Below are 15,000 nucleotides of genomic sequence, written 5' to 3'. Positions count from 1 at the left end.
TAGCGCAGGGAAGGTCAAATAAATAAATAATAAAAAAAAAAAAAAAAAAAAAAAAAAAAAAAAAAAAAAAATATTAGGCCACATTCGCTCAGTATGCAGTCAGCTCTTTTTCTCTTTTATTGTGTCTGTTAGGGATATTACTAAACAACCAAACAGCAAAACAAAAAAAAACCAAAACACCATTTATGACCCCACCATACATTGAATACTAACCGACAAAGGTTGGATTTGAGATTAAACATTGTTTTAGGCCTAATTAGGCATAAAACGTTATAGCTCCTAATCTCAGTCTTAATCTGAATCCTAATCTTAATCTCAATGAATTAGGAGCAATAATGTTTTAGGCATAATTAGGCCTACAATGATATTTAATCTCAAATCCAACCTTTGTCGGTTAGTATTAGTCATGGTGTTTTAGTGTTTTGTTTCGCTGTTTCGCTGTTTCGTGGTTTAGTAATGCCGGTCTGTTAGGTCAAAAGAATAAAACTCTGTGCAGTCAATTGAACTAAGATAAGAAACAACTGGAGCCAGACACAACACAATAATAAATATAATAAATGAAACAAATAAGCAATGATATTTACCCGGGAAGCTCCATGCACTCAACTGAAAGTGGTTTTCAAGGAGGTCCTGCCTCCAATGGAAATGGAATTTATAAATGTTGGTATTTGTGGAAACGGGAAAAACCGGACAAAAACCTCTCGGAGCAGAGTAAGGAACCTGACAACAAACTTAACCCTCATATATGGCCACGAGTCTGGAATCGAACACGGGCCACACTGAGTGGAATAGGGAAAACAAGTCAGCTTTAAACCCTTTTTAATTAATCCTAAGATTTTAAGACCTACATATTTTACTGTGTCCAATGCCAGATGATTTTACTCATCAATGTGCTGTGGTTCAGGAGTCTATAATTATGGGTTAACATCATCGACTCCTAGGATCCGAGTTAGCTTGGTCCCAGAGGTTTTTCTTGAGCCGCGAAGCAGTGAAAACGAGTCGCAAAGCTGCAAGAAGAGAAAAACCTCTGGTTACCTTGGACTTGAAACTCACTTTCATGCAGACGCCGGGTCAGGATCTGACCCTCAGGCTCGGATTGGTTGATGTTTCTGCAATCACACAAATCAATATGATTGGTTCATAATGTTTTAATTCCTCATTTTTCGTTATCAGGTAACCGTTCCAAAGGATCTTGTGGCTTTAATGAGTGCAATAGGAACAGGAAGCAAGCCCCACCCTCAGCAGACAGACAAAATGGTCTATACTTTCACGCAGAAGGTGTTCTCTTTAGTTTTTTAAAAAAAAAACACCTTTTCTCATAATTTTAACAACATGATTTTTATACGATCTCAGGGTGAGACGAAAATGAAAAGATGAGGTTGCCCTTCGGGCAAGCTGTTACTTGAGGTTACTATCCCGAAGGTCTGAGGAGCTAGCCCGAAATTAAATTGTTTATAAAATATATTTCGGTCACTTATGTAAGCAGAAAAAGTTGTGACATACATTACGGAGACGCGGTGCAAAACGTTGTCATGCTACAATAATTTGGCCTCATAACATCATCATTTTCTCCCAGGAGCTTTCTGCTACACACTTTTTGATATAAAAGCTCAAGTTATCATCAGAAAAGAGGAACCAATGGTGCTTGCCCATAGGGCAAGCTACGATAAGAAAACGCTAGCCCGACAAGTTATTCCACTAGCCCGGGGCTATCGGACAGCACTTTCGTCGCGCCCTGGATCTGTGTCATGTGAAAAGTATTAGTACAGCTGAATACTTGATAGTACTTGTCATACACGTAGATCTTTAATCTTAAGTGCACTTACTTTTTGGGCTCGTCAATTTTGCTCCCACCCACCTCTCCCATTGGCAGGGATGGATTGATAAGTATTCCATTGACTGCTGCATCGATGTGACAGGTGCCACTGGTTTGTGGACTGTGGTATGCTTACCATGTCTGCCCATCATTGTGTGGATAATGTATGTTACGCATGACTCTCTCAAGCACCTATACGCTAAGCTCACCTTTGCATTGAGTTTAATCATTATCAAACTCTGTTGGTGTAGATACTGACAGTAGTTGTTCTGACAGCAATAGTTGGCCAAAATATCTGGCTTCCAGCTACTATTCATAGTCAGCCCAATACCAAATTACAGTTAATGTAGTATCAAGGGGTCTACATTGTAAGTTTTGTAATGAAACTGGGATGCTGTAAGTTTTGGCTGGAATTTTATAATGAAACATTAAGCTAGTGGTAAATGATTATTATTGTTAATGATTGGCTTGTTGTAAAAAACAATTCAGTCTTGATACTATTAAGTTGTTTGACTCTTCATTTTCTGTGTTCTCCTTTTGGAGGTTGCTATTCCAAGCTATCTTATTGCTCTTGTCGCTGCTGCCTTAGTCTGCCAGTAAGTCAAACCATATTCTGTTCCATAAATAAATACATGTACATGATTATACATACCGGGTAGATTATTTATTTAAATATTTGACTAATTTATTATTATTATTATTATTATTATTATTATTGTTATTATAATTGTAACATCGATATCTGCTGCCCTCTGCCCCCATGGCCAGCCAATGTCAGTTAAGTTTTTTACGTGAAGTACAAAGGATAAGCATACGTTTTCCTTTTTCAGTTATTTCTTTAGCATTTTTGACACCAAATTTATCCCATTGACTCCTAGTAGTGAGACTTAGTAAATTTTACATGTACTCTGTCTATTAACGCCAGATGAATTTACTCGTCAATGGGAGAAAAAAAACTATGGGCATCCCCTTTATTCAATTAACTGTTCAAAGTTGTGCACAAAAGGATGAAAACAATACCATTATAAGGTAAAAGGTAAAGTAACTTTATTTAACGTCGATAGTTCCTTCAGCTATGAGGCTGGTATCAATGGAAGCTGACAGTGCGCCCTTTACCCATTCTCCCTCTGTCAGTGCTCTGTTTTATGGGTATTTAAAGCTATAGCTACACGGATCAGAGGAAATTCGAAACAGACGTTTAAGTCACCGAGGATGGAACCCGCGGGGACCTCTCACTCCAAAAGCCACGCACTAGCCAACTGAGCCATGACTGCTCCTTGAAAAATGTTTGAAAAAAACATTTTCTGCCTCTCTTTTCATCCTATCTCAGTGTCTTTGACTATTGTTACTCAGGACTCCTGACATTCTGTTGCATGGAATGATATGAAAACCTGCTTTAATTTGGCTATGGTTTGTTGTGAGCAGAACATGAAAGAATCTTCACTCTTGATAATTTTGTCTGCATCCCCTAATCTTATTTTTAATGAGAGACTGTTAGTGGTTCATATAATTATTATTTATTTTCAGAGAAGTGGGTCCCCGTTCTAAAGTGTGGACAGAGAAAGAAATGCTTGATGTGAGTGCCTGGGAGTTTGCTGAGGTGAGTATACGTGTCAGTATTTAAGACAAAAGCCCCACTCTGCAATACCCACAACCCTTTAATTTACCCCTTCTTAATCATGTCCTAGCTTCCAAACTACTTTATTCTTTCAGTCATTTCAACATTTAGATTTTTGTCAAATTATGCTGAAGAATGTACCCCAACATGTTATGTAAATATTACAGGTACATGTACATATATTTATTCGATTAAATGCCACCTGTGAATACACACAGTACGTAGACAAAAGCAAAAAAAGTAGTATGTTTACCCTTAAAAAATTAATGTTGAGTGGTTGGCTTACTTAAAAGCTCTGGTGGTATAATCCTTTATATTGTGGTATAGATGTATTTGACTGCTAGCACAAGAGAGGAAATGGGCTCCTTCGAGAAAAGAGCTGAAAAAAATTGTGACAAAGATGGTAATTGAAATTTCCATACTCTCCAGATTACAAGTAGATCTACAGTATGTCCCTTGCATCATCCACTGAATTACAAGGCCAAACACTGAATTGTTTTCATAATAACAATAACAATAATAATGATAATAATAATAAGAAGAAGAAGAAGAAGAAGAAGAAGAAGAAGAACAAGAACAAGAAGAAGAAGAAGAAGAAAAATTTGTTTATTATTGGTAGTTAAGGCCTTATTTCACTGCAGTTTTAATTTACTTAATATTTACTTCAAGTATACCCTCTGACCGCTGACTTGATTGACAGGTTGAGTCACAGCTTGCCACTGCCGAAGAAATAACATTTAAGTATGTCTGGGGGACATATGACTTGCTGATTCTACCTCCATCATTCCCGTATGGTGGAATGGAAAATCCATGCTTGACATTTGTGACACCTACTTTGCTGGTTGGAAAAGGGGTGAGCAAAATGTTATTATTAATATTTCACATGTATCTTTGTACCAAAGGAAAACTGAAGTCAGGTGTACTTTGGCTCATTGACCCCTCAGGTTCCCTTGGACGATCCCAGTTGATGAGTAAAATTGTCTGGCGTTAGACAGAGTAAAGTCTGTTGCGGGAAGTATCTGACACTCCCAGGTATAGCCTGCCTAGCTGGTGGTATTTTTGGCGAGGAGAATGGGGTGGGGTGCTGTAATAATAATAATAATAATAATAATAATAATAATAATAATAATAATAATAATAATAATAATCACTTTGTTTACCCTCATATTTTTAGAGTAGCTAGTAGCTAATATCTCCGAGCATTGAATATATACAATTTTTAAGAATCCCAACTGGCGGGAGGCAAACCAGTTGGCTATTTTAGAGTGGGCCAGGAAATTGAACCAGGGACTACCTGAAACAAATGCACTGAGTGGTTAGAACGCGGTCTTGAACCGGGGATCTCCGGATCTCAAGGCATAGGCCCTAACCACTCGGCCACACTGTCTCCCTGTGTGTGTTGCAGGAAGTATCTGACACTCCCATGTATAGCCTGCTTATAATTAGCTGGTGGTATTTTTGGCAAAGAGAATGGGGTGGGGCACTGTGTCCGTTGCAGGAAGTATCTGACACTCAAAGGTATAGCCTGCCTTGCTGGCGGTATTTTTGGCAAGGAGAATGGGGTGGGGTGCTGTGTGTGTTGCGGGAAGTATCTGACACTCAAAGGTATAGCCTGCTTAGCTGGTGGTATTTTTGGCAAGGAGAATGGGGTGGGGTACTGTTCACAGTACCACTCCCCATTGCATGGCATTTGCCACTCTCGCCAACAATACCACCAGCTATGCTGGCTATCCCAGGCATCAATGGGTTAATGGAGGGGACATTCATTTGTAGTTTTTGACTGGTTATTACCCGATGATCCCTCGGGTGCACTAGGATGTTCCCAGTTGACAAGTAAAATCGTCTGGCATTAGACATTGTAAAATCTGTTCAGTCTCACTCCCAGGAGCTAATTATTTAAAGGGAAGATAATTATGAAGAACCCTGAATAATTATGATCATACCTTGATGAAATCTGAGAATAATCATCCAGGCCCAAGTTGTTCAAACGACGGATCATCATAAGCGCAATCCACCAGATAAATCACTATCCAGCAGATAAACACCTAACAAAAACCAATGGATAGTGATTTATTTGGCAGATAGCGCTATCCATCTTTTGAACAACTGGGGCCAGGAGAGTGCAGTTCTGAGGACTTTTTTTGTGATGCTTAGTGTGTATATATACTTTAAATACACACTGTAAGGCCACAAAGTGAAATAAGGATTAATTGGCCCACAAACCCATGGGGGTCCCTTGTCGCTGATACTACAGTACAACAACTCTGACCTGTGTTTTATTAACATTTTAATATGTTTATCCAATTCTTGCAGGGTGGCCGTCCTCTCACAAGTGTAAGTAATAATAATTATTATTAAAATTATTTCCAGTTGTTATAGTTGTGTTGCTTACCATTCCCAAACCTAATTAATAGCTTTTCCATTATATGCTATCCCCACCCCCCTGCCTCCCTCATGTATAAATTCCAAATTTGTTTTATGCACCTGTGATGTCGTCAGAAACAACATGGTCGACTAAAATGACCAGATACGTGCAGAAATGCACGAAATTAGATGCACAACAATTTCAATAAGCGTCACAAAGTGTCCCCTAGCTCTTTTCCCTAACTTCGACATCGGAATACAGACAATTAACGTCACAACCGAGTGTCCCCCAAATACTCATCCTCAAGTTAGGATACCTGACGTAAAAATAAGGCTAACCTTTACCCTAACCTTATTGTTAGAAATAGGTAAAGTAGGAAATGCTTACTATAGACTTACAGGGACAGTTTGTGTTGGATACCAAAATTGGGCTTGCATCTAATGAGGCTCTGCCAGGGTAAATTCCGACAAGCGACTTGGCCTAAAGAGTAGCGACAGCACGTAGAGTGAAACCACAACAAACGACATCCTTCCTTTAAGTTTCTTTTAATTTCCACATTGACGAAGCACCGACTCGAGACCTTTTAAAACTCAGACAAAATGACATGAGGAGCTGAAACGTGTAACAGCCCCTTCTGTTCTGGGAAACAAGCTTCTGAATATTCATTTTGCTAAGTACCATATTTGGAACAACAAGAGCGAGGGGTTTCCAAATATGGTACTTAGCACTGAAACATTCAACCAATCAGTTCGCACTGAATATTCGGAAGCTGTGAACGCGCGTTACACGTTTCAACCCTTATGGGTTTCTGGTTCTGTTTTATGATCCATCAGGTTGTTGCGCATGAGATTGCACACAGTTGGACAGGCAATCTTGTAACTAACCAAACCTGGGAACATTTTTGGTAGGAGCTTACAACTGTTCAATTTCAGTTACTGGGGAAAGACAAAATTAATGCCAGCAGACAGCTAATGGACAAAACCTAATTTTCCTGACTAAGCCTTACATGTACCTTAAGGCTCGTGCAAACGCTCGCAACAACACACCATATTGTGTGGGCCCAACAATGTTGTCTCTTGTTGCGCGATGTTAGCCGATGTGTGCAAACGCTCGCAACAAGTCATAACATGTTGGGTCTTTAGATGAGAATACAAAGGACTCTGGGACGTTTTCCATCTCTAACGCCATGTTGATTTCTTGTTCGCATGTATTTGTGTGGATACGTGGCATGAAGTGCGCGTGCGCCGGCGCAACATTGTTGGATGTGCTGTGCAAACGAACGCAACATTGTTGGGCCACTCTTCGCTGACCGCGAAACAATAGAAATGTTGGAACTTGTTGGCTCTGAAGTTTGACCAGTTTCAAACTTCATCCAACAACTTCCAACAAGTCGCAACAACACGCAACAACACACAATATGGTGTGCAAACGCTCGCAACATGTTGGGCCCACCAATGTTGCGAGCGTTTTCACGGGCCTTTAGTCTTTATTTCATGCCATGACAGCTTTAACCTGGCAGACACTATATATACAGTCTTTCTAGTGAAGAAGTTTAGTGGCAAGGACACTTTTGTGAATAATTTATTTAAATGAAGACTTTGGAAGGAGGCCCGACTGGTCTGGGTGGATTAATATTTTCTTGGCGTTTATAAGGTCTTCAAGAGATTTTTTTGCAATCGTACACCCGTAGTTATTACCTGCTTCCAACTGATTTATAATGACGATGATGTTCACTTATCACATTAGGATCTTCACATGAAACAGTTTCGATAACCAGAGCTTTGCTAGTATTGTCCTAAGATATCCATTAAATACAGTAGGATGATATCAACCTTGAAAAATGACATTTTTCTGTAGGTTAAATGAAGGTTTCACTGTCTTTCTTGAGCGTAAAATTTTGGGACGAAGAAAAGGTGAAAAGATGGTGGATTTTGCTTACATAGGTAAGGCCAAAATCAATTCTTAACAAAATTGTAAAATGAATAATATCATCCATTTTCATTTGAAACTCTTTGAAGGTAGAAGGTCTATAACAGTATGAAGGTAGAAGGTCTATAACAGTATGCTTACCAGATATCTAGACTGTGTCGACTGGGTGAACTTACTAATTTTTCATGAGATTACGTGATAGGCAGCCAGAAGACTAAAATGTTAGTAATTACCTCTTTTTCTTTCGCGGATACCATCTCCCACTTTATTGTTCGTGGGGTTGGCATTCCTGGTGAGTCGTCTTCACTCGCTTCGGATTTCTCCACTCGTTGCCTTTAAAGAGGCTAATTGTCGCATTATTTTATAAGGTGTTAGGGAAAATCTTTAGTTAATCACGAGTTTAAAAGTCGAAAATGGTAATGTGGAATTCCTTTGCTGATAACATTATCGTTGTATCACAAACAAGATGATTCCGAGCAAAAACAACCTTTATCCGCCAGGCGATTTGCCATAAACTTTAAAAGCGCCAGATTACCCAAACGCAATTTGTGTCCATCCATGCTTCTGTTTCCTTTTTTCTGTATTTCTTTTGTGTTGTTCAACAGCTTTAAGTATATAATTCTTTTGGGCATTTTGGTTGTCATGAAATTTGCATTATTTTGTGTCACATAGCCCCTTTAAGTCCGTTAGCCCTGAGATATTTCTTGATATTATCCATCTATCACTGTTTCGGCTTCCTCTTCCTGTTTCTCCTTCACTTCAATTTCCATAAGCCATGACAATCTTCCAGGCTCTCCTGCATCCTGTCTTTCTTGATCTGACCTTTACTGTTCCTCTGATCCTTTCATTCCGGATGTTATCTCCACACATCTATCTAAGCATTTTTGTTAGTGTCAGTTGTAGTCTCTTCTCTTGCTTGATTGCACTAAAAATTTTGTAATTAATTAATAGGCCATTGTCGAGTTCCTATCTGCCTCCTCTTCAAAGCGAGTCTAATTGCGAAGTTTTTGTGATGACAATTACTTCTACTTTACATATGAATGAAAACTAATTTTCATAAGATAGACTTCGCACTTAGACTCGCTTTGAAAAGGAGACCGACATGAACTCGGAAAAGGCCTATTAATCGTATGCTTAAAAAAAAGGAACAAGTTGCACTCCAAGTTAGCTCGCATTTGTATTAATCCTTTCAGGTCCCAATCTAGATTTAAGTCTAGTTGATGAGGTACCACTACTGGTTAAGAACTTAGAAGTTGATGATTTATATGTTGAATTTGTTGCAATTTTACACAGTCCTGGTCTGTTGTTTATAATTTCGTTTGATGCTCTATATTATTAGGGGGATGGAAAACATTGAAAGATGCGGTAAGTTAAATTTGAAGTTCAAATTCCGGTCCACAGTTTTTTGGCCTTCGGTCTTTGTTGCAGAATCGCCATGGGTTAATAACATGTAGGTAGCAATGTCGGATCGTTAGTTGAAGGTTGAGCTTGTCAGTTGGCATCATTGTAAATTAACAGGCATCTTGCCAGACTATATCTGCTGTAGAATATGTTAGGGATTGCAAATTGGCCGAGTGTTCTCCCCTCTTCAACAAGTAAGACGTTAACCCATTGGTCATAAAGTCGCTTCATGCTACAAGAAACCGGAGATAAGCGCCGGCCTGATGGGCCTTCTAGGCTCGTAACAGACTTTTTCCGACATTTGCACCCCCATCTCTCCTACTTGTCCTCAGTCCTCGCTTCACAGACATCTTTACTCATTTTTCTGCCATTTTTTTTTTTACCAGCTCAAGCAGTTTCCCCCTGAGAGCTCGGCCACACAACTTGTGCAGGTCCTTAAAGACACCGACCCAGATGACACATTCTCCAGTGTGCCCTATGAAAAAGGTTCCTGCTTTTTGTACTACTTGGAGCAGATACTTGGAGGACCAGGTTACAAATTATTATATTCAAGCAGTAAATGGGTTATAAATGGCGACCAAGTGGTTGGAAATGGAAATACCTGAAATTAATCTTTTTCTTCGAGACGTAACGTTTTTAGTTGGAATAAAGTGCTTTGGATCAACCAAACAACCACTGAAGATCATTGCTGATATATCGATAGTATCCAAACGAAAGCCTAAAATCGACCGATGTGAAGGAATCCGGAATCCATTGTATGGAATCCAGAATCCACGGATTTCGATGGAATCCAGGATCCATTTCGGTTGAACCCGTGTGTTTCAAATCCAGAATCTACGACTCGGGATCCGGAATCCATGGGCTGCGATCTGGAATCCGACTGTCACCTGCCTCGGACCCCTTTACATAGGGCGACTAAAAGTTCATCGAGTCAACTTCGTTCATTGATCTTATTGCTTTACGAGTAACGTTCATATAAACTGCGTTGATCTAAAATTTTAAAATGCTTCTTTTAACAGTTCTTATACAGTTTCTCGTAAAATATATATGGTTATATATTTAGGCAATCCTATTAAAAAGCGGAGCTCCTCAATTGTTATTTATTTATGTTTTTGTTTTTGGATATTTTTATAAGAAAGCAGCTAACCATACAACGAGGCCGGGCAGCTCGTTACTATAAATTAGCCTGTTTTCTCGTGCTCGTGCTTGCTCTTTATTCTGCTGCTCGTCACTTTAATTCCATCTCTTTATTCTGGCTCACTCTCGCTCTCTCTCGTTGTTTTTCACTGATATTTCGCCCGTTTTCTCGTGCTATCAGTCACGCTGAGCATCGCTTAATCATCGCCTGCTTACTGTTTTTATTCTCTATCTCTTTGCATTTCTCGTCTTTTCTCGTTGTACAACATATTAAAATAGGACTTAGCTTGTTTTTTGGTTGCCTTCAGAATTTTTGCGTGTTTACTGACGCTGGACATGCGACTTCCCGCCAAAAAAACGCGGGTTCCAGCAGTGCAACATTTCGCGTATGGGCTTGCATGAAAGTTGAACGGACGGTATTATCATAACGTAATGGACCGTAAAGGCCGGTACACACGAGGGAGCTTGCTCCTGAAACACGCTCCCGAAACACGCTCCCGGGTAAGTACCCCAACCAGTACACAAACAACCCAATTGGGGAATGGTAACTGTTGTGGATGAAAGAAATACGCCAATTTGATTGGCCAACTGGAGACACGTCATGTCACGGCAAGCAAATTTCAGTACACACGAGGGAGCTTGCTCCTGAAACAGACTCGTGCAACAGATTTGCCCCTGGAGCTTGCTCCCTCATATCAAACCAGTTTGATATGAGGGAGCAAAACTCAGGAGCAAACGTTTTGTTGCGCAACATATTTTTTCGCTAGAAATCGTTGGTGCAGACGAGGGAGCTTTGCTCCGGGAGCGTGTTGCAGGAGTGTGCTGTGGGAGCAAGCTTCCTCGTGTGTACCGGCCTTAATAGTCAAAACAAAAAATGGTGCTCCAAGCGGTGAAAGGGGAAAACTTGGCAAAAACCCACAATCTCATCGATTGTATGACTAAATTAATCCGGGAAAAAATTGGCGAAAGGCAAGTTATTTCACCAATGCATTACTACCCTTCCCAAACTGAAAATAAAACTACAATTTCAATTTATTCAGTGGGCAAATGTGCATGTCTGGCTCAATGTCACTAATCTTCAAAAGTCAACAGGCAGCAAAAAGCCGACTTGTATTCAAATGTGGTTTTTTTATGGATTGTATGGTTCATCTTTTTTCATTGCAGAGGTGTTTGAACCATTTCTGAAATCTTACTTGGAAACCTACCAGTATCAAACAGTGACAACTTCCGAATGGAAAGCATATCTGGAGGGATATTTTCACGACAAGGTGAGGTGGTCTAATTTTATACGGAAAACAAAACTAAACGGAAATGGGAACGAAAAAGAAAACAAAGGACGAAAAACGGGCGAGCTACCGATGGAATAGGAATAAACAGAATAGACGGTATTCGTGTTCTTTTGGGACATATTCCGTTTTCGGAACGAATGGAATACTATGATTCCGTTCATTCTGCTCCCGACAGCAGAATGAACAGAATGACCTAATACGCTTCACGCGGAATAGGCAGAATATTTGGGAAAGTTTTGGCGGGAAATGATACGCGGCAGGTCGGTGTCCTAGCAAATTTGGACCCCCCTAGATTTGGATCCCCGGTACATGGACCATCGGGGGACTAAATCCGCCAGCGGATTTAGACCCCCCATAGTACAGCTTATTTATTTGATTGTTTATCGATACAGAGTTAGATTTTGGATCGGGGAAACTTGAGACTTAAGACTTAAGACTTAGGTCAGTTAATTTGTTGTTTAAAAGCATTCGTGGCGGCATTTCGTATAGTATGTAGTTGCGAATTTTAACTCCTTTCTGACAGAAGCCTAAATAACGTGCTATCTTTTTAATAAGGCGAAAAAAAGCAAAGTCAGACTTAAGCTTCAGGCAAAGTTGTTGAAAGCACGCGCTGTGGCATTTCGTAAAGCATTGCGAATTCTCGTATTAATTTTCAATAAGGAGAAAAAGTGAAGTTAGACTTGAGTTTCAGTAAAAGTTGTTTAAAGCACGCGCTGCGTGCAAATTTTAACTCTTGTATTTGAACATTTTTGTACGTGCAAATTTTAACTCTTGAATTTGAAAGCATTGCTTTTTTAAAGTTCCTTTACTTTCAATTGATAATACAGTAATTTTGCCCTTTATGTGAACCCATGCGATTATATATACTAATCAAACGCTTATTTTTAGGGAGGTCCAAATCCGCGAAAGGGGGAAGGGGTCCAAATCCGCTGTGACACCGGTAGTGTAGGTCTTTCTTAACCACTTGCTTTTACTTACACAGAAAGATGTACTGAATCAAGTCGATTGGGATGCTTGGCTATACAAACCAGGAATCCCACCTGTGGACGTGATAAACTGGTGACTACGACCTTTTTGTTTTTTGGGGGGTGGGGTGATGAAGGGTAAATTTCAATCAAAAGAAGTTTTCGCGGTTAAGAATCAACTGACATCGAGTTGTGTTCACAATTCTACGGTCGTGTGTTACTTCAAGCAGTGACTTGGTTATGTCAACCAAGAGGTTGGAATTAAACAATCAGAAATACCTGTAATTACGCTTTTTCTATGGTCACGTTAACGTTTTCTAATGGAGTAAAGTGCTTCGGATCAACTAACCAATCACTAGTAAAATTTAGATAATTAGAACCGCTGTTATGAACGTTAGTAAGCTACGACCAGGCGTCCTTTTCGTCGTCTCCAAAGAAAAGAACGACTGATCATAGGTTTCGAACGTTAGGTGAGCCAAAGTTGAAGTAAAGTTACCCTTCGTTTCAATGAAAGCAAACAAGGAGTTGACCCTCAATTGTGATCAATACTGACTATAAGAAAAGACGAGATGAGAGGTTTCATGAAAAAAGAACTAGTATTATTGCGAAGGAACAGGAGTAACTCAGTTGGCTAGTGCGTGGCTTTCGGATTAAGAAGTCCCCGGTTCGATCTTCGGTGACCTCAACGTCTGTTTCGACTTTTCTCTGATCCGTGTAGCTATAGCTGTAAATACCCGTAAAACGGAGCACTGGCAAAGGGTGCACCGACGGAACTGCCGACGAAAACGAAAGTGACTTCTGCCTTTATCGTATACAACCAATGAAAATTAGTTAAAGAGAGAGTTAGCCCGGCCTTCGTCAGAGCGAATTGACGGATGAACTTGCCCTTTGTCAAAGCGCATTGACGGATCAACTAGCCCTTCGGCAGAGCGAATAGACCATTTTCGAATTCTCACGGTTGGACTGGATCTAGCATGAAATGGAGGCTAATGCGGGCAAATTAAATTGTGTGTGAAGGGATTTGCCTGCATTAGCCTCCATTTCATGCTAGATCCAGTCCAGCCGTGAGAATTCGAAATTGGTCTATTGACGAAGGGCTCACGTTCGAAACCACTGCTCACAAATCTTTCGTACGGTGGTTACTTTAACTTTATCGACTCGTTTTATAAAACGGGGTTTTCCTGTTTCACTTCCCACGGACGCAGTACCATAGTTTTTTCGAAACTAACCAGTTCAATGGAAGTGATGTTCAACAAGAGGCGAGATCCCACTCCTGTCCTGCCGTGGAGACATATTGTTTGGATATCCTTACTTACAACTACCTCTGATTGATCAATAGGCCATTTCCGAATTCATGTCTGCCTCCTCTTCAAAGCGAGTCTAAGTGCGAAGTTTGTCTTATGACAATTAGTTTTCATTCATATTTAAAGTAGAACTAATTACCTTCACAAAAACTTCGCACTTAGACTCGCTTTGAAGAGGAGGCAGCCATGAACTCGGAAATGGCCTATTGACAGATGCCAATAATTTTCTTCCTGCATGTTTCAAAAATTATTTCATGAATTGTTCCGATGCACACAATACACATTGAAGGGTTTGGACAATCGCGAATTCCATGCAGCCTTGCAAGGTTGAGATTAAATTTTTGAAGCACAGTTTTGGCTTGAACGTTTTCTTTGTGGCTGCCTCAGTTCCTTGTGTTTCCTCTGAGAGGTATGAAGGTCTCTCATGTAGCTCTCCAAAAAGCCGCGACCAGTTGTACTTAGAAATCAGGCGATCAATATGTATTTGTTTCTCTTAATTTCGCGTTAGGTATGACACAACTTTGACAGATCCCTGTTCTGCTCTGTGCGAGAGGTGGATAAAGGTGGGTCTAATTGACATTCAAATTGGTATCGTTGTTCTTTACTACCCTCAGGGATTGGCAGCAAATCTTAATTTTTCAAATCGGCATGATCTATCCCCACGGACTAAACCAACTTTTGTCATTTGTAGCACTCGTGAATGTTCCAAAAACAACTTGTTTTCGAAACGACTATAAAGACGTCGGCGTTCTCCAATTGCTTAAGGTCCTATTCTCTCTCGTTCACAGGCCAGTGAGGCAGATCTTGACTCTTTCTCTGAAGTTGACATCAAGGACTTCTCACCACCTCAGGTTGTTGAGTTCTTAGCTCAGGTTGTTGATAAGGTGAGCACATCGAGGGTTATTTCTGTACGCTGCCTTGTCTTTCCTTCGTACGCAAAGATCTTCTTAGTAGCGAAACTATATCACAGAAGCTCAATTATGCTCGCATTTTGATTGGTTCTCACCTATGATTCATCAGAGGACAGACGCATAGCTGGCGTCATCATAAAGAAACTTTCAGTTCTTTATACGCCACTTTCATAAATGGCGACCGCCTTCCCATTCTTTTGTATTTATTAACAATTAGACCCGTAGCCCGCACGGGTCAATATAGCCCATGAGGCGAAGCCGAACG

General features: G+C 40.1%; 1 protein-coding gene across 2 annotated transcripts in view; it reads left to right on the top strand.

Annotated features, from left to right (window-relative positions):
* The window catches only part of LOC138057377 (leukotriene A-4 hydrolase-like), a 32,016-nt gene that overhangs the window by 10,258 nt on the left and 6,758 nt on the right, over nucleotides 1-15,000 (top strand). Inside the window, exons 5-17 of one of the 2 annotated variants that reach the window (XM_068903408.1) lie at nucleotides 1,174-1,278; nucleotides 2,360-2,412; nucleotides 3,344-3,416; nucleotides 4,135-4,287; nucleotides 5,748-5,768; nucleotides 6,633-6,703; nucleotides 7,657-7,742; nucleotides 9,068-9,093; nucleotides 9,516-9,615; nucleotides 11,431-11,534; nucleotides 12,538-12,614; nucleotides 14,333-14,387; nucleotides 14,613-14,708. In XM_068903408.1, coding sequence (XP_068759509.1) covers nucleotides 1,174-1,278; nucleotides 2,360-2,412; nucleotides 3,344-3,416; nucleotides 4,135-4,287; nucleotides 5,748-5,768; nucleotides 6,633-6,703; nucleotides 7,657-7,742; nucleotides 9,068-9,093; nucleotides 9,516-9,615; nucleotides 11,431-11,534; nucleotides 12,538-12,614; nucleotides 14,333-14,387; nucleotides 14,613-14,708 — 1,020 coding nt within the window. Of the gene's footprint in view, nucleotides 1-1,173; nucleotides 1,279-2,359; nucleotides 2,413-3,343; nucleotides 3,417-4,134; nucleotides 4,288-5,747; nucleotides 5,769-6,632; nucleotides 6,704-7,656; nucleotides 7,743-9,067; nucleotides 9,094-9,515; nucleotides 9,661-11,430; nucleotides 11,535-12,537; nucleotides 12,615-14,332; nucleotides 14,388-14,612; nucleotides 14,709-15,000 lie in introns of both variants that reach the window. The other variant, XM_068903407.1, reaches the window with a different exon arrangement.

Source organism: Montipora capricornis, chromosome 7 (assembly GCF_036669925.1).
Source record: "Montipora capricornis isolate CH-2021 chromosome 7, ASM3666992v2, whole genome shotgun sequence".
Classification (NCBI taxonomy): Eukaryota; Metazoa; Cnidaria; class Anthozoa; order Scleractinia; family Acroporidae; genus Montipora; species Montipora capricornis.
The sequence above is the reverse complement of the archived record's forward strand: the minus strand, read 5'-3'. Positions and strand labels throughout refer to the sequence as shown.